We start from the raw sequence: 21388 nt of genomic DNA on the forward strand, positions 1-21388 counted from the left end.
CTTTCAATGACATCTCATTAGTCAACTAGGGTTGTGTTTGGCTGCATTTAACAAACATGATTAAAAGATTTGACAAGATAAAAGACTTTTTCACATAACAAAAATTTCAGAAGTAAACAGTCTAGGGATTCTATGGTGATTCTACAATGTCAGCAATACCTTAAATATCTTCCATCTCTGTGCTCTGTAATCCTTAGAAGGTATTTTTTTAACATAATTGTCATCTCTTAGTAATATGCCAATACAGTAAGTCATTTATTAGAAGAAAAGCAATGGCTTATCCAGAAATTCCTGTAGAAACTTCTGCGTATAATTTATGGCCAGAAATACACTGCATAGCATCCCCTAGCTTCAAAGGAGTCTGGGAAGATGGATACTTTTGCTGTACACGACACCAACCTAAACAGTTCTGACTCTTAACAAGGAAGAAAAGGAATCTGGCTACTGGATAGCCACAGTGTGTCTGTCAAAATATTCTTTTAGATTTTAAACCTATTAAAAAGAACACACTAAAAATTATCATTTTTTTAAAAAAAGCCTTCAATTATTAAAATACTGATTTACAACATATTTTGAGAGAAACCCTTTATCATTTTGTTATATACAAAATATATTTTTAAATGCAGCAAGAAAAAGAGCTTGCCAGTTCTAAAGATTGAAATTTTTAGGGTAGGGTAAGATATGGGGCTAGAATGTATTTGAAAAAATATAGGACTAAAGCAACTACAGGACTTGCTTCAGGAACAGACTCCTACAATAGTAAATATCATTCTTATTAAATAACAACAAAAATGAAATAAGTAAGCAAGCATTCAACCAAGCACTTAAAATGTGTCAGGTACTGTTTCAACCTTTTTATATCATTTAAACAACATGGTAACCCTAGGAGGCAGACACCATTATTATCTCCTAAGAGGAAGCTAATCGGCACAAAATTATGCCACTAGCAAGTTGTGACATCAGAATCTGAACTCAGGAAATCTCTCTCCAGAGCCCATGCACTTAGCCACTATATGTCCCTCTGCTGAATTCCTCTTATATGTACCCTAAACATCTGATGATGTAAGCACATATGTTCTTAATATTTGACAAATCAATATTCTTTAGACAAACATAAAAGTAAATTTTGTATCTTCTGCTCTTTAGGTGGGGTCTCAATATGACATTCTGCCTTCCATTTACAGACTTAATCTTCCAAAGATTACAAAGACACTATATTCATCAGAATTTGGAGAACTGTGCCTTATTTCTAGTAAAATCTAAAAATTGTTCATTTTTAGGATTCCTAAAATTTTTTTCAACTTTTATAGCAATAGTAGAACTGTTATAAAGTATATCATCTTCAGTAACTATGTTCTAGTATCTTCCTATAACATGAAAACATTGCTGCACTGTTATACTCCATCACAAAGGAAAAAAGTAAACTACAGGGTAAACTTCATCATAGATATCCACTCAAAGGTGAATTTTTAATAGAAAAGCAAAATTTCTAATACTATGTTACCCTAAAATAGTACAAATAAATGATTAAAACTACTTAGCTACAATTATAAAATATTTCAGTTATACACATGAGGGAAAATTCATAGGCCAAAATTAATGCAAATACACGTGTCTTTTCTATCTAGTTTATAGTGTCATCTTAATAGACCCTATAATTGGATATTAAACCCTATCATGGAAAATGTAAACAACTCATACTTTTTTGAGGAAGACATCTTAGTTGTTGGAAAATTCTTTTTCTCATTTAGATAATTCTGAAAATGAAGAATAAGCATAATTGGTAATAAATTTTTTTCCAGCTTTATTAATAACTGGCCTCAATTGGTATCTTGGCAAAAGGAGAAAGGTGTCTTCTCTATGTGACTTCTAATGTGCTTTTAGTTAAAAAAAAAAGTACTTGTAGCATAAATATCTATCTAAAATTTGACAATGTTGGTTTTGACAGGAATGAGTAATGATGTCACTGTTTTCCACAAATCATGATTCTCAGATAATCCTTTTCACATCAAAATAAGCTTACTGGATGGAGAGATTACAGTTTTAACTGCCTCAGAGGGATGAGGGTTTTTCTATCCTGGCTTGAGTATATATGTACTCTTATCCAAAAGCTCCATTATATAAATGAAGTCCACTTCATTGAGTCTATTTATTTCTCTATGCATAAACACTTCTTAAGTGACAAAATCCCTATCATCCTAAATATCACCTACATCAGAAAATAAACATCAATTATGCATACCAGAAGAGACATACAGTTCATATCAAAAACAGAATAATGCAACTAACACTGATTGAATGCTTGAAGCTTTATATGCAATTTTATTTAATCTCTAACAAGCCTTTGAAATAGTCTCTTGTGCTAAAAATGGGTATTATGAAGCTAAGACCTAATAACAAGCCTGACATAGAAAGTAAAAAACCCAAATTCGAGTCCAGGTCCAAAGCCCTTTCCCTACAATGTAACATAACTTGCTGATGCTATGATGAAAGCTCAACAAAGCAAATTAGGTAGTGTAATCTCTTACCATAAGCTCTTGTATACACATACTATTCACTTAACACTGGTAGTATTATTTCACAATATCATTATTTTTTGATGAAAGCTTTATTTTTCCTAACAAAGTAATATATATTCACAATTCAAAATTCTGAAAACAGAAAGATTCAATATTTTGATGAATTCTTCATTTTTCTCCAAAAATGTTTTTATAATACAGATGATGTTATACTTTATACATAATTTGTGTATATATTCATTTTAGTATATAACATATTATTAAAATTTTTCTAACAACTCTTTAGATATAAACACTAACTCATCTGTCTTAATCGGACCACAGTTGGCACATTCAAGGAAGTAAATTTGTTTGCCATTGCAAATAATGCTTTAATGGAAATATAAATTTATGAGACTGCAATTCACCACACTCCCATATTTAATATTATCTTAAAATAAATTCCCAGAACTATAATTAATACGGTCAGAAGAATCTAAATTTTCCTAAACTATTTTTCAAATGTGCCAACAAACACTTGATATCCACCAGCAAAATATGGAGGTGTTCATTTTAGCAAAAATTCAATGGCAGAGGATAATTTCCACTTTCTTACCTGTAAATTTTAATGAGAATTTATCTCATAGATTTAATTTGGATGTCTTTGATTATTAGGAAGACTGAATACTTACTTCCCTAATGTAATGCCTATGGAATGGCTTGTTTGGATCCTTTGCAGATTATGAACTGGTGTCTTTACTGGTTTTCTTACTGATTTTTATAAAGTCTATATACAGAAAAATACTAATCTTTATAGTCATATATGTTGAGGCTTGTTTCTCATAGTTTAATATCTTTTATTTATATTATTTTCCTTTTGTTTCAAAATCAGATAAATTAGACTTTAGACGTTACTGACCTAGATCTTTCTGGTTCTTAAGTATACTTATTCTCAGAGGACAGTCAGTTAATTAATTGCCTCTTAGTAAAGTTAGAAAAAGAAAAGAAATATAAGGGTTGAAATTAAGTAGGGAAAACAGAGAATGTTTACTTTTCTGACTGATTTTAGCAATATAACAGATTTTTATTCTCTTCTAGTAGAAACAGTCATTTGGAGAAGACTTATATTCATTTGTTTTGAATTCAACTGGCTATATGTCTGACATCCTACATGCATAAAAGAATAAAAACAATCATTTGACACTTGCCATATTAACAACAGGCTGAAAAGAATTAACCAGAAACACTGATTTTTTAAAATGGCAAAGAAAGGCAACATTCCATTCCTCAAAAAGTGAATTTAAAACCTGTAATGGCAATTTCAAACTTCGCATATAAAGCATAAAAATTATTCTTTGCAGTAGTCCTCTTTCCAATACAGCCTCCCAATTTCAGGTATTTTCATATCTCTGGAAAATTGGTAAGCAAATATATAAACCTACTATTATTGTGTTACTGACAATTCCTCCTTTTATGTCTGTTAATATTTGCCTTATATACTGAGATGCTCCTATGTTAAGTGCATATATACTTACAATTGTTACACCTTATTCTTGGGTTGATCCCTTGATCTTTGTCTCTTGTAACATTATTTTAAAGTCTACTTTGTCTGATGTAAGTATTGCTACTCCAGCTTTCTTTTGATTTCCATTTTCATAGAATACTTATTTCCACCCCCTCACCAACTCTCAGTCTGTATGTGTTCTAGATCTGAAATGAGTCTTTTGTAGACAGCATATATAAGAGTCTTGTTTTTGTATCCATTCAGCCAGTCTGTGTCTTTTGGTTGGAGCATTGAGTCCGTTTACATTTAAGGTACTGCTGATATGTATGTTCTTACTGCCATTTTGCTACCTGTTCTGAATTTTTTTGTAGGTTTTCTTCCCCTTCCTTCTTTTGTTATCTTCTCTTGTAATCTGACTATTTTTAGTGTTACGTTTGGATTCCTTTTTTTATATGTATATCTATTACAGACTTTGCAGTAACCGTGAGGTTTTTGTACAGCAGTCTCTCTCTCTCTGTATATATATATATACACATATATGTGTGTGTGTGTGTGATTGCATTAAATTGCTGATCTCTTAACTGCATATGCATTTTAAAACCCTGCATTTGTGCTCTCTTCCCCCTCATTGTTTCTGTTTTCAATACCATATTTTATATCTAATTGTTTTGTGTAAGCCTCAACTACTTATTGTGGATGCAGATGATTTTACTACTTGTCTTTTAACCGCTAATACTATCTTTGTATGTGGATGATTTCCTAACTTTACTGTATGTTTGCCTTTACCGGTGAGCTTTTCATTTTATAATTTTCTTGTTTCTAGTTCTGACCTTTCTTTTTCTCCTAGAGAAGTTCCTTTAACATTTGTTGTAAAGCTGGTTTGGTAGTGCTGAATTCTTTTTGCTTTCACTTGTCTGTAAAGCTTTTGATTTCTCCCTCAAATCTGAACAAGAGTCTTGATGAGTAGAGTGTTCTTGGTAATAGGCTTTTCTCTTTAATCACTTTAAATATACTGTGCCACTACCTTTTGGACTGTAGTTTCTGCTGGAAAAAAAAAATCAGCTAATAACCTTTTGGGAGTTCCCCTGAATGTTATTTGTTGCTTTTCCTTTGCTGCTTTTAATATTCTCTCTTTATCTTTAATTTTTATCCTTTTAATCACAACGTGTCTTGTGACCCTCCTTGGGTTCATCCTGTATGGGATTCTCTGTACTTTCTGCACTTAAGTGACTATTTTCTTTCATAGGTTAGGTAAGTTTTCAGCTATTATCTCTTCAAATATTTTCTCAGGCACTTTCCCTCTTCTCCTTCTGAGATCCTTATAATGAGAATACTAGTGCACATGATGTTGTCCCAGAGGACTCTTAAACTGTCCTCATTTCTCTTCACTATTTTTCCTTTTTCTGTTCTGCAGCAGTGAGTTTCACTACTTTGTCCTCTAGCTCACAGATCTGTTCTTCTATATCATTTCAACATGTAAGAAATGTCAAGTATTTTCCATTCATTTCTTTGTACTCTCTTGGAACTCTAACATGTATTTTATAGTTACAACATGTCTCACTTCAGATGCTAAATTTTCATAATAAATATTTTATCTGTATTTATAGTTAAGAAATTTACAGTTAGAAAACAGATTAAGATGCTCAAGTTGTTCCAAACATGCTTAAAAGTTTTCTCAAAACTGAATTAATACCCCAAAATGCTTCTCCTTTCATATTCACAGTGACAAAACTGGTTTATTTCTTTTAGTATAATTTGACCTTACTGTAATCAGTCATTTGATTCTGCAGTTATCAGTTTTAAAATTATCGAAACTCTATCCAAGTCAATCACTCTTGTGTTAACTCAGTAGAATTAACATCAAATCCAAAGAGGTAACACATAACTTAAAAAGTAATTATATGAAGCTGGAGGAATAACCCTCCCAGACTTCAGACAATACTACAGAGCTACAGTAATCAAAATAGCATGGTACTGGCACAAAAACAGATATATGGATCAATGGAACAGAACAAGCATTTTAATATGAGTCTTCCAATCCATGAACATGTCATGTCTGTCCATTTATTTAGGTCTTCTTTGATTTTGTTCATTAGCATTTTGTGGTTTTCAATATACAGAAATTGTATGTTTTGTTGGATTTATACTCAAGTGTTTCAGTTTTGAGCAACTGTAAATGTTATGTGTTTTAAAATTTGGTTTCTAATTGTTCACTGCCAATTATGCAGCAGTATGATTGACTGAGAGTTTGTGTGTATGTTTTGACCTGATATCCTGCAGCTGCAAACTTACTTATTTGCAGGACTATCTTTTGTACACTCTAGTATTTGTTTGTAGTTTCACCGGGATTTCCTACGTAGCCAATCATATTGTCTGCAAACAGGAACAGCTTTATTTCTTCATTCTAATACATACGTCTCCTCTTTCCTTGCCTTGCCTTACCTTACCATACTGGTTAAATCTTCTAGTAGTAAGCTGAATAGCTTTGTTGAGAATAGACATCCTTACCTTTTCCCCAAAGCAGAGTTTTAACATTACGTATTTGATGTATGCAGTAGGTTTTTATAAATGCCCTTTATCAGGGTGAGAAAGTCCCCTTCTATTCCTAGTCTGCTTAGAGTTTTTATCATAAAAGTATTGGATTTTCTCAAATGCTTTTTCTGAATCATTGATATTATGTAGTGGTTCTTCGTCTTTAGATTACCAATAGAATTCACCACTGGAACCATATGTGCCTGGACGTTCCTTTTTTGGAAGGATGCTGATTACAAATTCAATTACTTTAACAGTTGTTAGGATATTCAGATTATCTATTTTATCTTGAGTGAGTTTTGGTAATTTGTGGTTATTAAGGATTTGTTCTATTTATCTCAACTGTCATTTATATGTATAAGGTTGTTTATACTACGCTCTTATTACCCATTTAATGTTTGTGGTAACAACAGTGATAGCTCTTTCTTTAGTCCTAATATATTGATAATTACTATTTTATCTCATTTTTTGACTTTTGCTAAATGTTTATCAATTTTATTGGTATCTTCAAAAACTGGCTTTGGTTTGATTGGTTTTTCTCTATTGCTTTTCAATTTTTAATTTAATTAATTTCTGCTCTTTTTTTCCTTTTATTCTGCTTGCTTAGGTTTATGGGGTGGTTTTTTTTTAACCTTTTGACCCCCTTCACCCTTTTCTCCCACACTCCCCCCCCACATCTGGCAATTACCAATCTGTCTCTGTTATCTGTATCTATGAGCTTTGTTTTCTAAGATTTTACATGTAAGATAAATCATATTCATATCGTATTTATCTGTGTCTTTCTCCATCTGACTGAAATTCTTGAAGTAGGAGCTAAAATTACTGATTTGACACCCTGCCTTTTTTCTGTTAGATGCACTTAATGCAATAAATGCCCCTTGTGGCACTGCATTAGCTGCATTCCACAGATTTTAATATTATATTTTAATTTACATTCATTATAATATATTTATTTCTCTTAAGACTTCCTCTTTGATACATGGATTATTTAATAGTGGGTTGTTTAATTCCTAAGTTCTTCAATATTTTCCTGTAACCTGCTATGGATCTCTAGTTTGTCTCCATTATGGTCAGAAGAGCCTTTGTACAACTGAATTATTACAAAGTTGTTAACTTTGTCACTCATTTTTAGTATAGATTTTTTGTGTCCTATCACCCTCTACTCTCTAAGTTTCCAGAGGATATAAACCGAGATTTTATTCATCTATTAATTAATCTATTAATTGTTGATCTGGCAAAAAGTATCATGTATGACATATCCTTTAAGGTTAGTAGCTGTAAGAAAGTGTTGATACAGCTTCTTGGCCCTTACTCACCATTAGGTTTATAATGTAATTCTGAATTTTGCTCATTCATTCAATAAAGACATTTTATGAAAACTTCTAGTGATTCAGCAATGAGTAAGACAGCTATAGTCCTTGTGTTATGAAACTGACTGGTATACAATAAAGGAAACTGCAGGCATATGAACAGTGTGCTCTCTTTAGGTTGGACAAAAGTCAACTCTGCTATGTTTCAATAAACATTAGAAACATACATTTGAAAAACTGCAAATATTCAGAAATCTTAAAATTTGCAGTCGGCATAGGTACAATAATTTTTTCGCTCAGTACAATGGAACTTTAATGATCTGGTAAACTAGTTATCTACTACTTACCACATAGAGTTGTTTCCAAAGACTGGCCCATTCTTGTAGAGTCGATGTAACCTCAGTCACAATAGAATCTTCAAGTGGAACCACAGTTTCATACTGCCTAGAAACAAAGCCACAACAAACAGCCACATTATCTCTGATAAAATACCATAATTCTATCCATTACCCTTTTCAACATGTGTAACTCGTATTTAACCTCATGCAAATATAAAGAGAGGTACATCTAACTGAATAAAGATTCTTTTGCAGTAATACACTGCAAGAGTATAACTGAACTGAATTAATGTAAAAACATTTAGGTTTTTCTATACAAACCCACAATTTTACTTTTAGAAGTACTGTCTTTAAAGAGAGTTTTTAACTTTTAAAGACAGTTTTTAAGCTTTTTTCTTTAAAGTAAGACCACATCACTACCCAAGTCTTGCTTAGAGTAATATTTTAAATTATCTGTGTCCTTTACATGTATCAACAATGCAAATTAGCTCATGCTCTGATGGAAATGGGTTGGGCAGGGGAGACTCAGACATTAGGTTTTAAAAAGTTTTATAAGCTCTCCCTTATACTGGTGGTGTGTTTTCTAAGAAACTAGTGTCTATTGAGGAATTCTAGGTCTGGTAGAGGAAATCTGATCCTGGAAACAGAAAGGTACTGGGTTTCTCTCTGCCTACCTTATAAGCAACATCCATTATGATTCCAGTCCCTGTGCTAAATGCCAAGGATTTATCAGTGGACAAAAATTGACAGGGTCCCTATCTTCAGAGAGCTCTTATTCTGGATAGGGAATTAGACAGACAAACAATCACAACAAAAAGATACAGACAGTGATGAATCTAAGAACAAATTAAAGTGTACACTCAGAGATTTTAGCTGGAGGACACGACCTAAGAAGAGAATCAGTGAAGTCTTCTCTGAAGAACTGGCAATGCCCAAAAGATGCAAAAAAGGTCATGACAGGAAAAGTGTGTTGTGACCGGAAGGGACTAGGTGTGGTGCCACCTTCAGAGGAAACAGCATATAAGAAGTCACTGAGGTGGAAAAGAATATCACATACCTAAGAATTCAAAGAAGGCTGGTATGAATAAGGCGAACGTCACTGTGGGGAAGGAGATCTAAAAAGCTACTGGAGGACTTGGTTCTACATTGGGACCTTGAAAGCAGGTAGAAGTAACTATACAAGCACCAGACAGATGTGCTCAGAGAGAGAAAATGAGGTGGAAAACAAAATCTCCCACTGCTAAAAACCAAAATTCTAAAACACATAAAGAATCTAATATTCAAAGGCTTAAAAATAAAATATTCTTTTCAGGATTTTATAAGTCTGATAACCATTTTAAAATATCTAATTTAAATTAAATAATTAAATGCTAAGAGAAATGAGTAACTTTCATTTAAAAAAGGAAATATATGAAACAAAAGAAAAGAAATAAAACAAGAGTCAACGGGTATGCAAAATAATCGACTATGAATTTTGCATATGAAAAATATTGCCAAAAATGCCAAAATGATGACTGAATGGAATAATGAAATGTGATATATATGTAAATTATATATATATATAAAACATATAATGGAGTTTTATTCAATCTTTAAATGGAGTAAAATTTTGATACATGCCACAACACGGGTGAGCTTTGAAAACACAATGCTAAGTGAAATATGACAGACACAAAAGGACAAGTATTGCAGGATTCCATTTATGTAAGGTACCCAGAATAAGAAAATTCACAGAGAAAGAAAGCAGAATAGAGATTAACAGGGGCTGGGTGAAAGGGGGAATAAAGAGTTATTGCTTAAAGGTTCAGAGTTACTCTTTGAGATGAGGAAAAAGTTCTGGAATTGTACCTGGTGAAGGTTGTATAATATTATGAATGTTCTTAATGCCACTGGATTATACACTAAAAAATAGTTAAGATGCTAAATTCTATGTTATATATATTTTATAAATGATACAATTTTTTAAATGACAAAAAATACCAGTAGTGGAAAAAAACCCTCAACACAAAGGGTATATGCTAGACATAATTCAAAAGAAAATCAGTAACAAGATGTATAAAAGAGTACTTAAAGAGACATGGGGGTGAGGTGAAAGAACTTCAAACTACTAACAAAAATCCCAGAAGAAGAGAGTGGCAGTGGTACAGAAAATTGTGATTTTATTTTCCTAGCTGTCCTGCATTGTAACTCCCATTCTATATTTGAGAAAAACTCTAATGTAGAGACAGAGCTGCCTTCCACTATACAAGTGGAAAATGGTGGACACCTGATTCCTCAGACTCCTTATGACAATAGCACAGGCTCATAACCTGAGCTCCAACCACCCCAAACTTACAAAAAAAAACAAAACCCAATTTCCAAAGCAGTAGAGATTATAAAGATACCAACTATGTGGCAGCTACAGTCAGTCTCCAGAGACAGCAGTCCTATGGGAACATCCAGTTTTGAGTTAGGGAGGGAAGGGGGAGAGGCAGAATTAAATACATAAGTCAAGGTGTATCTCACTGAGAATATTTGTGAAAAGACCAGAAGGAAGTAAAGAGATAACCAGGCACAGTATTCAAGCATAAGAAACAGCATGAGCAAAAACCTGAAGACTGGAATATACCTAATATGTCTGACTAAAAGCAAGGAAGCCAGTGTGATTGAAGTAGATTGAGAAATAGGAACAGCAGCAGAAGAGGTCAGAAGAGTAACAGGAAGCCAAATCATAAAACCTCATAAGCCTTTGTAAGAACTTTAGTTTCTGCTTTGAGTGAGATGGGAGCCACTGAAGGGTTTTAAGCACAGGAATAACATGATTTAATTTATATATTTTTTAAAAACCACTCTGGCAGCTGTGCTGACAATAAACTGTAGGAGGGCATGGATATAAGTGGGAGAACAGTTGGGAGGCATTGTAACAGCATAAGCAAGAAAGCATAATCACAAAAGTCCCTGCTTTTCATTCCATGTCAAGCTATGACAGTTTAAGACGTAATCCTGTCCTGCTCTAATACTGCACAAAACACAGCTCTACCCCATCGTCCTTGAGATGCTCATGCACGTCGTACTGTTCTTTGGCAGCTGACTCTAAGTATCTTCCCCAATAGTTCCATAGGGGGAACCCTTATAGATTCCCTTTTTATTCCCTCTTGCATCTACTCATCCACTTCAAGGCCCCAGATCCCCAACCATATGTGATGCTGGTAATGATAAGCTTCCCAGAACACATGTAACAGAAATCCATACAATTATAAGAAGAGTCTAACACTGTCTTCTTTGCTGTATCCTGGGGGGAAAGTCTGAGGTTGATAAACATACCAACAATAAGGTTTAAGGAAAAAAAAAAAAAAAAGGATAACTTGGCCAGCATAATCAAAAGCAAGAGACCTTCTGGATACTGCTGACTTATTGTTTCTCCCTTTAACTGTATGCCAAACAAAGAGTTAAATAAATCTAGCAGACATAGAATAGATGGATGAGACAATTTGATATACTCCATAGTATCTAATTGGAAGGATAATCTCTACTCAAGAAACCAGGGCTACAAAAAGCTGAATGCTCACTTTACTGATGCTCTATGTAAGAGTTCAGAGCAATCTTCTCTTTCATCTTCAGTGTTCAAATAGCCAAAAACCAAACTCTAGTTTTGATCTTGATCATTGATGAATTACAATGTAAGCTGAATGTCTGGCCTTTTATAAATATTAAGATAAAAAGCAGGCTACTGATTTGGAAAAAATGGTAGAGACAGAAGAAACACCAGTAACTTAGAAAACCATAAGTTTCACTCCTACTAACTCTCCCTTTGCAGCAGAAAAAGGACCTCCTTCTCTACTGATGAAGGTGTCCTTGCCTTGCCTGGAGACTTTTAGATTGGCTCACCCAAGTGAGTTGTCTTGCAGAACAAGTCAATTTTCCTTATGCTCTACACCTAATACACCCAGTGTCCCATAAATTCAACCTGTTTCCTTTCACAGCCATCTCAAAATGAATGTAGTGTAAGGGACAGCAGCTGTTCATAAGCTCAACTGAATGGACTTTCACTCATCAAGGCTGATCTGGTACCACAACTGCTGAATGAGAACTGGCCAACAGCAGTGGGTTACCCTGAGACTCTGCTACAGTATCATACTCCAGATGGATTAGCCAACACTGTTAGGCAAGTTTATTACAGTGGACTCTACTGATCATGAGAGGGATGGGACTTGAATTTTCTTTCTATGCCTGCTTTACTTCTGGCAATGGACCTTCAGTAGTCTTTTGAATACCTTATTTGCTACCATATTAATGTTTAAAACTATAATATGAGGAAGGAACTCACTTAAAAAAAAAAGCAAAATAAGAAACGGATACCCACAGGATTTACTGATATTATTAATTACTTCATTACCCAGAGCACTGGACTGTATAGAGTCAACAGAGAGAACTAAAGAAGACTTCGTTATGCCATCTTTTTAAAGACTGGGGTGCTATCCACATAATGTAATAAAGGCTCTGAACCAGCAACCAATATACAGTTATGTTTCTCCCACAGGCAGAATACACGGGTCGAGAGAGAAGTAGAAATGGAAGGGGCACTTCTTACTCTCAAACATAATGACTCGCTTGCAATATTTTAGCTTCCCATCCCTCAGGCTCTGGCTCTGCCAATACAGAATCCAATGGAAGCATGAATATACCAGATGAGAACATTATTAATTATGTTAAATCTAAGGTTATTATGAAGCCATTTCAGGTTCAGGTTCTTCCTGCCACTGGGTAAACAGGAAAAAAAGTCAGTTTTGGTACTGGCTGGCATGATTAATTTTGACCAGCCCCCAAGAAGAAAAAGGTCTGCTGCTATACAACAGAAGTGGGGTAAAGTATAGATGCAACCCAAAGAGATCCTCAAGGAGCAGCCTAATACTGCCATGCTCTGTGGTAAAAGTTATGGAAGACTTACAGCATCCATAAACATAGAGAGCTACCAAGGGTTCATATACCATAGATGAGGTACTAGCTGAAGCAAAGAGATCATCAAATGGGTAGCAAAGATGGGAAGTTACTATGTATTATTCCTTGCTGTATTGTGTATGTTTATAAATTTTACTTCACTGATGTCTTCCCTCTTCCTTTCCCCATCTATTTTTAAAGGGTGTGGTGATGAGCTTTAGTTTACATTATAATCCACAAATTATGGAAGAGCAAAAGAAAAACATAAAACTAGTCTCCATTTCTCTAGAAAGAATATTCTACAGATAATCAATTTGGAAACATATACTAAGGATAAAACTTTGTGTAATACAGCTAAAGCATTATGCAGAGAGAATTCTATAATCTTCAAATCTTATATTAAAAAAGACTAAAAATAAATTCACTATGGGCCCAATCTAAAAACTGACCAAAATTTTCAATTTAAAAAAATTTTAAAACTCAGAGGTCAACAAAAAATTGAAAACAGAGAACATTATTTATGAAAACTGACAAATATACTAAATGGAATAGAAAACAATGAGAGATGAGTCAGGATCAGCAATGTGAAAAGGCTGGTTCTTTGCAAAATCAAAACAAACTTCAGAAAGGACTGATGATGTGAAAATGAATTTTAAAAAGCACAAAAACAATATCAGTATAAAAGGAGGGACATAACCATAAACTGCAGTCAAGATTTTAAAATATCCTAAGAAATACTATAAAAACCTTTATGACAAAAAATATGAAAAATGAGAGATGCAAAAATTTCCTGGAAATAGAAACAATATACTAACAAAAATATTAACAAAGTTGACTAAGGAGAAATAGAACACCTAAAAAACCATTACAGAAAGTAAATTAATAATCAAGTTTTTGTCTTTTACCCAAACAATTCACTGACCAAATAAATTTTTATATATAATTTTTTATATTAACCCATTATCAAATATGATTTGCAGTATTTTCTTCCATTTCACAGGTTTTTCATTTTATTAACTGTTTCCTTTGCTTGATGTAGTCCCATGCATTTATTTTTGCTTTTGTTGCCTGTGTTTCTGGTATCAGATCAAAAAAAAATCACTGACAAGGACAATGTCAAGGAGTTTTTCCCCTAAGTTTTTTTTCTAGGAGTTTTACAGTTTCAGGTCTTAGAGTTTAGTCTTTAATTCACTTTTAGTTGGTTTTTGTATATGGTGTAAGATTAGGTAAAATTCATTCTTTTGCATGTGTATATCTAGTTTTCCCAACACCATTTATTAAAAAGGCTATCTTTTCCCCATTGTATATTCTTGGTACCTTTGGTGAAGACTTGTTGACCATAAATGTGGGCTGTAGATGCTGTTTCACTGGTCTAAGTGTATATTTTTGTCATACTATTTTGATTGTTACAATTCTGTAATAAAGTTTGAAATCAGAAGTGTGATGCCTCAAGTTTTGTTCTTCCTTCTCCAGATTTCTTTGGCTATTTGCAGTCTTTTCTGGATCCATATGAATTTTGTGATTGTTTTTTCTATTACTGTGAAAAATGTCATTAGAATATTCATAGGAGATTGCACTAATTTTATAGGTTGCATTGGATAGTATGGACATTTTAACAATATTGATTCTTCTAATCCATAAACACAGATTTCCATTTATTTGTGTCTTTTTCAACTTCTTTCAACAGCGTTTTGTAGTTTTCAGTGTACAGATCTTTTACTTCCTTAGTGAAATTTATTCTTAAGTATTTTATTTGTTATGCTATTGTAAATGGGATTTTTCTCTTAATTTCTTTTTCAGATGGTTTATTGTTACTGTATAGAAACATTACTGATTTTGTATATTAATTTTGTATCCTGCAACTTTACTAAATATGTTTATTAGGTCTAATATATTTTGGAGGAGTCTTTAAGGTTTTCAATACATACGATCATGTCATACGTAAAAAGAAACAATTTTACTTCTTCCCTTCCCATTTAGATGCCTTTTTTTTTCTTTCTTTCTCAATTGTTCTACCTAAGAATTACAGTACTGTGTTAAACAGAACTAGTAAGAGTGACATTCTTATCTTATTCCTGACCACTGAGTACCAGAGTAACTTACTGGCTTGTTACATATGGCCTTTATTATGATGAAGCATATTCCTTCTGTACCTAACTTCTTGAGAGTTTTTAATATGAAGGCATACTGTATTTATCAAATGCTTTTTCCATGTCTACTGAGATAATCATATGAGGCTATCACTCCTTCTCTTAATGTGGTGTATCACATTTATTGATCTACATATGTTAAGCCATCCTTGCATCCCAGGGATAAATTTCACTTGATCATGATGTATGTTTTTTAACACGCTGTTGAATTTGGTTAGCCAGGATTTTTTTGAGGGCTTTGTATCTGTGTTCATCAATGATACTGGCCTGTAATTCTTTTCATGTAATGTTCTTGTCTAGCTTTGGTATCAGGGTAACACTGACCTTGTGAAATGAGTTTGGGAGCTCCCTTCCTCTTCAATTTTTTGGAAGAATTTGAGAAGAACTGGCATTAATTCTTTAAATGTTTGGTCAAAGTCACCAGAAAATCATCAGGTCCTAGGCTTGTCTTTGTTACATGTTTTTAAATAACTGATTCAATCTCCTTCCCATCATTTCTCTGTTCAGAGTTTATTTCTTTATGATCCAGCCTTAGTATGTTTCTAGGAATCCATCCTCTTCCAAGTTATCCAGTTTGTTGGTGTATAGGTGTTACTGGTAGATTCCTATGATCCTTTTTATTTTTGTGGTATCAGCTGTAATGTCTTCTCTTTCATTTCTGATTTTGAGTCTTTTTTCTTAGTCTAGCAAAGATCTGTCAATTTTATCTTTTCAAAAACCAACTCTTAGTTCTGATGATCTTTTACACTGTTTTTCTAGTCTATTTCATATTTCTGCTCTATTTTTTTATTATTATTTTCTTCCTTCTGATAACTCTGGGTTTAGTTTGTTCTTCTTTTTTTAGTTTTTTGAGATATGAAGTTAGATTGTTTTTTGGAGATATTTTTCCTTAATGAAAGCATTTATCACTATATGCTTCGCTCATAAACATGCTTTTTCTGCATCCCGTAAGTTTGGGTATGTTTCCATTTTACTTTATCTCAAGATATTTTTAATAACCCTTTTGACTTTATCTTTGACATATTTCAAAATTCTCTTTGTTTTTAACTTTGGCAAGTTTGATGTAATATGTCTTGGAGAAGCTGTCTTTAAATTAAATCTGTTTAGGGAGCTTTGAGCATCACATACCTGAATGTTCTATCTTTCCTCAGGTTTGAGAAGTTTTCAGCCATTTCTTGAAATTAGTTTTCTGCCCCCTTTCTTGCTCACTCTTCTCTTTCTGGGACTAATATAATACATTTATTAGTTCTCTTGATGGTAGCCCACAAGTCCCATAGGCTGGACTTCTTTTCATTCATTTTTCTTTTTTCTCTTCTGACTGGATACTTTCAAATGACCTGTATTTGAATTCACAGATCCTTTCTTCTGTTTGATCAAGTCTGCTGTCTTTTCAACTCCAGAATTTATGTTTGGTTCTTTTTATGATTTCTATCTCTTTGATTAATTTCCCATTTTGCTCATATATTCTCCTGATTTCATTATCTACCCATGTACTCTTATAGCCACTGAGATTCTTTAAAACAATTGTGTTTAGTTCCTTTTCAGCCAAGTCATAGATCTCAATTTCTTTCAGGATGGCTAATGGAAAACTGATGTGTCCCTTCAGTGGTGTCATGAGTTTCCTTGATTCTTCTTATCCCTTGAAGTCTTGCATTGTTGTCTTTTATTTGAAGAAGCAGCCACTTCCTCCAGTCTTTACTGACTGACTTCAGGAGACAAACACCTTTACTAATCAGCCTAGGTAAAAATCCTGAGGCTCTCGCAGATCTTTTCTATGTATGCTTCTGCTCTACCTCTCTTATTCCCTTTTGGAGAGGAATTCTTAAGATTGTATGCCTTCTCTCAACATCACAAATCTAGGTTAGATGCTGACTGATGACCTCATTTATTTTCCCTAGGGTGGTGCCCTAGAGTGCTCAAGTTGTATACCTTCTCCTGAACCTACAGAGCCTGTCTGGCTTTCTGTGTACAACTGTAAGCCACCTACAGTAGCTCACATCTTACCATCCATGGGGGTGTGTACAGTGATGCAGCCACAGGGAGCTGGGTGAGGTGTGTGGAACATGTGAGGTGTTTGTGGGCCAGCTGGCAGAGTATGCAGAAAGGTGTTCCCAGTAGCTCATACGCAGCTTCCTGACGGAACCCGCCAAGTAGTTGGATCCATGGCCCTTTGTTGATTTCTGAGTCCTGCTTGCTGTAAATCCCTACCTCTCTTCCATGCTCCCAGGCTCTCCCAACCTCAGTACTAATCACCTCAGTACTCTGGCTAAAGTGAGAAAGAAGTGGGCCTCTGGGGCAGCATCCCACATGGCTAGGGAAGCCAACTGCTCACACACTATAGTCTTACTTTCGTCCAAGGGAAAAACTGCAGGCCGACAGGGTCTCTAGTAGCACTGAGCTGTGTCATCTCTGGAGAGGGATGTCATAGGTAAAGTGAAACTGTTCTTCTTACCCTCTTCCATGCTTCTACTCTCAGATTTTTTGCTTTAATGATGTGCTTCTTCACTGGACACCCAGACTTCCACAAAAGTAATCCTGTCATGGAGGTTGTCAAAATCAATCCTTTGGTGACACAGGAGATGATGGTGGAAAATTCCTATTCCTCTGTCTTTCTCGTCACTCTCCAGGCCCAGACATTTTGACAAGTTTTATCAAATCCTTAAAGAAAAATTAATCTCTACATTAATGTTTTCAAAGTCTAGAGGTTACCTGCCTCAATCAAAAAGTCAGAATAATCTTTATATCAAAATTATTTCATGTGACAAATTTCATGTGTATATAGAGAAGCAAGAATGTTAGTGAAAATGCTACAAAATGAAATGCAATAGCATGCTAAAAATAATATATTATGACCCTGAAGGGTATATCCTAAGACACAGCACTTTTTTAAAATTGAAGTATAGTTAATTTACAATGTTAGTTTCAGGCGTATAGGAAAGCAATTCAGTTATACATATACATATTTATTTTCAGTTTCTATTACATTATGGTTCATTATAAGAAACTGAACACAGTTCCCTGTACTATACAGTAGGCCTTTGTTGTTTATCTATTTTACATACAGTAATGTGTATCTGTTAATCCCAAACTCCTAATCAGTCCCACCTCTTTCCCCCTGGTAACCACAGTTTGTTTTCTATGTCTATGAGTCTATTTCTGGTTTGTAAATTTAAAAAAAATTTTAATTCCACATATACATGACATCACATAATAGTTGTTTTTCTCTGTCTGATTTACTTCACTTAGTATTATAATCTCTAGGTCCACCATGTTGCTACAAATGGCATTATGTCTTTCTATTTTATGGCTGAGTAATATTCCATTGATATAGCACTTTTAGAGTAGAACTACTGATACTGAATATTCTTGACTTGTCTCTAAAATTTCAGTGTTATTTTCCTACTTTCCTAAAAATATGTATTTTAAATGAATGCTGATTTAATTAAGTGGGGTTTTTTTTTTGCATCTATTGTATCTATTTAATCTATTAAATCTAATAGGTGCACACAACCCCACCTCTGCCATTCTTCCACTTTCCTGATAATGTAAATCTCAAGAGGAGCAACATAAGGATGGAAAACAGCGTAAAGCTTGAGCAGTGGCATCTTGAAAAGATTGTCCATCACGTAAATCCTACTATCCAGAATCACAGAGCTACTCCAGCTGCTATCCTTTCTGAAAACTTGTACCTTAGCCTTTTCCTTTCATTTTGTGAACTACCTCAGATTTTTCCAATAATTTTTATGGAAAAAAATGTGCTCTAATTTGTATTTCTAGATCATCTAGTCTTTTTTAATCAGTATAGACATGGATAATGATAAACTGTACAGCTCATCACTAGAAACCTACTATGTTAGTATTAAATCATTAAAGACTCTAACTTATTCATTTATTTACCTATTATGTTTACTAAGCACTTAATATTGGGCTAAAGAAAAGGAAACACAGGTAATAACTGGAGTATAATAAAGCACTGGCACAAAGAAAGAGGTGATATACATTCCTTGATACATTTTCAACCAACTATAAATTAATTTAACACTGTCAACATCTTGTTTATATATCCATACATATGAAATGGGAGACTATTACTGCAGAAACCAAAACACATTATATCCACTGTGTTGGCATGACTTGGTCATGGCAAATGCATGATGACTCTTACCAAGCATCACATTCTTTCCTAAATGTTCAAAAATCATTTCTTCTTTTGCAGATACTAACTAATATATATAAAATACATAACATAATGTAGAGTACAGGGAACTATATTCATTATCTTGTAGTAGCCTATAATGAAAAAGAATATGAAAAGGAATATATGTATGTTCATGTATGACTGAAGAATTATGCTGTACACCAGAAACTGATGCAGCATGGTCAACTGACTATACTTCAATAAAAATATATATTTAAAAATCATCTCTTCAAATTGAAGTACTTTTCAAACATGAAACTAATATTCTTGAATTACTTTAGTAATTCAAAATGTTACTAACAAAACAGATACTCAGGTGGGGAATTAAGTGGTTATCCTGACCTGAGCAAAGAAAATATGAATTTTAATTCAGGATTTAATACAGTCCTAGAGTGTATACATAAACTTCTCTCTACCTTAAGTATTCTTCAGAAAACATTAACAAGTTACTATTTTCCCATCAGCTACTTAGTAGTCTTTGCTTGTTTTATGTTTAGTAGTATAAATAAGTTTTGTTATAGAATTATATGCACGTGTTTCAAAAAATAAAAAATATTAAGTAAAAATAATGTACCAAATGCACTACTTATCTGTTTTCAATAAGCACTGTTGTATAGCCAACTCTTGTATAGTTTTGCTGTGAAAAAACAAAAAAATGAGTTGAGGAAGTGGTAAGTTGATGAAAATTATCTCGTAAAAGGGGAAAGATTGAAAATTTAGAAGAAATTACTGCAAGAGGGAATTTCTAAAAAAAAAAAAAATCACTGTATTCACATTCATCTCTAATGAGGACAGAAATTATTGCAGTAAATACACAAGTTAAGAATAAAAGTGCCAGAGATTAAAACTGAGAGTAAAGAGGCAATATTCAAAAAATAATATAAACATGAATACTTCCTTAAAGAGAATATAAGAGGAGTACCTGCAATACCTCATAACTCCCTCCTAAAATAAATTTAGTCAGTTATAATTTGACCCTAGATTTACAAGCTTCTTTTCTGCAGTAAAAGGTGTATTTTTCAATTGAACTCAAATTTGTCTAATGATCAGTAAAACTGACAACTCCTGAAACTACGGAAGTTGGTTATTCCTAATTCAAATCATGCCACTAATTTCCCATAATTAAGGAATAAAAATATATGTTTCATAATGTCATGGTGTTATATAAATATGCCAAAAAGACCTCCTATATATTGGTCCCTAAGTTGTTTACTTCATAGCAAGTGAGCACCAGTAACTCAGAATCCACCAATGCCAAATTTTTACACATCCAACTGCTTTTAATATAGCCCAAGTAGAAATATGTTTAGCCACTTAGAGCCTGCCTGTTTTACATATTTAATGAAATTGCAATCAATGCCTCCTAGCCATAGATAAGACAAATCTTGAGGCTATAAAAGACTCCAAGCTGCTGCTGTCCTGAAATGCTCTCTAACCCAGAGACTTACCATCTTGCAACTGAGTAACATGATCTAGACACTTGAGTCCCCTCTCCGGTGCACTCTCCCCCTTCTAGGTGTGCCATGCCCTGCCCTGCTGTCTCTGGAAGGTCTCTGGCTCTGAGGGACTTTCCTTTGCAATTTGTCAAAGCTCTGCCTAAATAAAGCTCATTGTGTGCCACTAATAACTCGTGGCTGTATAAGCACGAGATATAAGCACTGAAATTCTTAATTTACAATAAATGTGCAAGTTTTTCAGCAAAACTTTACAAAAAGTAGCAACTATACCTGAATCATTTTAAAGAATGAGAAAACCCAGGTATCAAGAAACACTTTAAAAAGATAACTGAAATATGAAAATTAAGTTCCCATAAGAAAATATCCACAGATAAATTAGTAAAGCAATTTCACTCCCTGTCAACCAAATAAAAAACAAGGACTTCAATACAAATGGCACTAGTTTTTCAAGAAGCAGATGATACACCCTAAGAAGCACTGAGAG

General features: G+C 33.7%; 1 protein-coding gene across 1 annotated transcript in view; it reads right to left on the reverse strand.

The window, feature by feature from the left end:
• DOCK3 (dedicator of cytokinesis 3) overlaps nucleotides 1-21388 on the reverse strand; it is a 299153-nt gene that overhangs the window by 216556 nt on the left and 61209 nt on the right. Inside the window, exon 5 of the mRNA XM_074344805.1 lies at nucleotides 8192-8288. Coding sequence (XP_074200906.1) covers nucleotides 8192-8288 — 97 coding nt within the window. The remainder of the gene's footprint in view (nucleotides 1-8191; nucleotides 8289-21388) is intronic.

The sequence above is a fragment of the Camelus bactrianus genome, chromosome 17 (assembly GCF_048773025.1).
Source record: "Camelus bactrianus isolate YW-2024 breed Bactrian camel chromosome 17, ASM4877302v1, whole genome shotgun sequence".
NCBI classification, from domain to species: Eukaryota; Metazoa; Chordata; class Mammalia; order Artiodactyla; family Camelidae; genus Camelus; species Camelus bactrianus.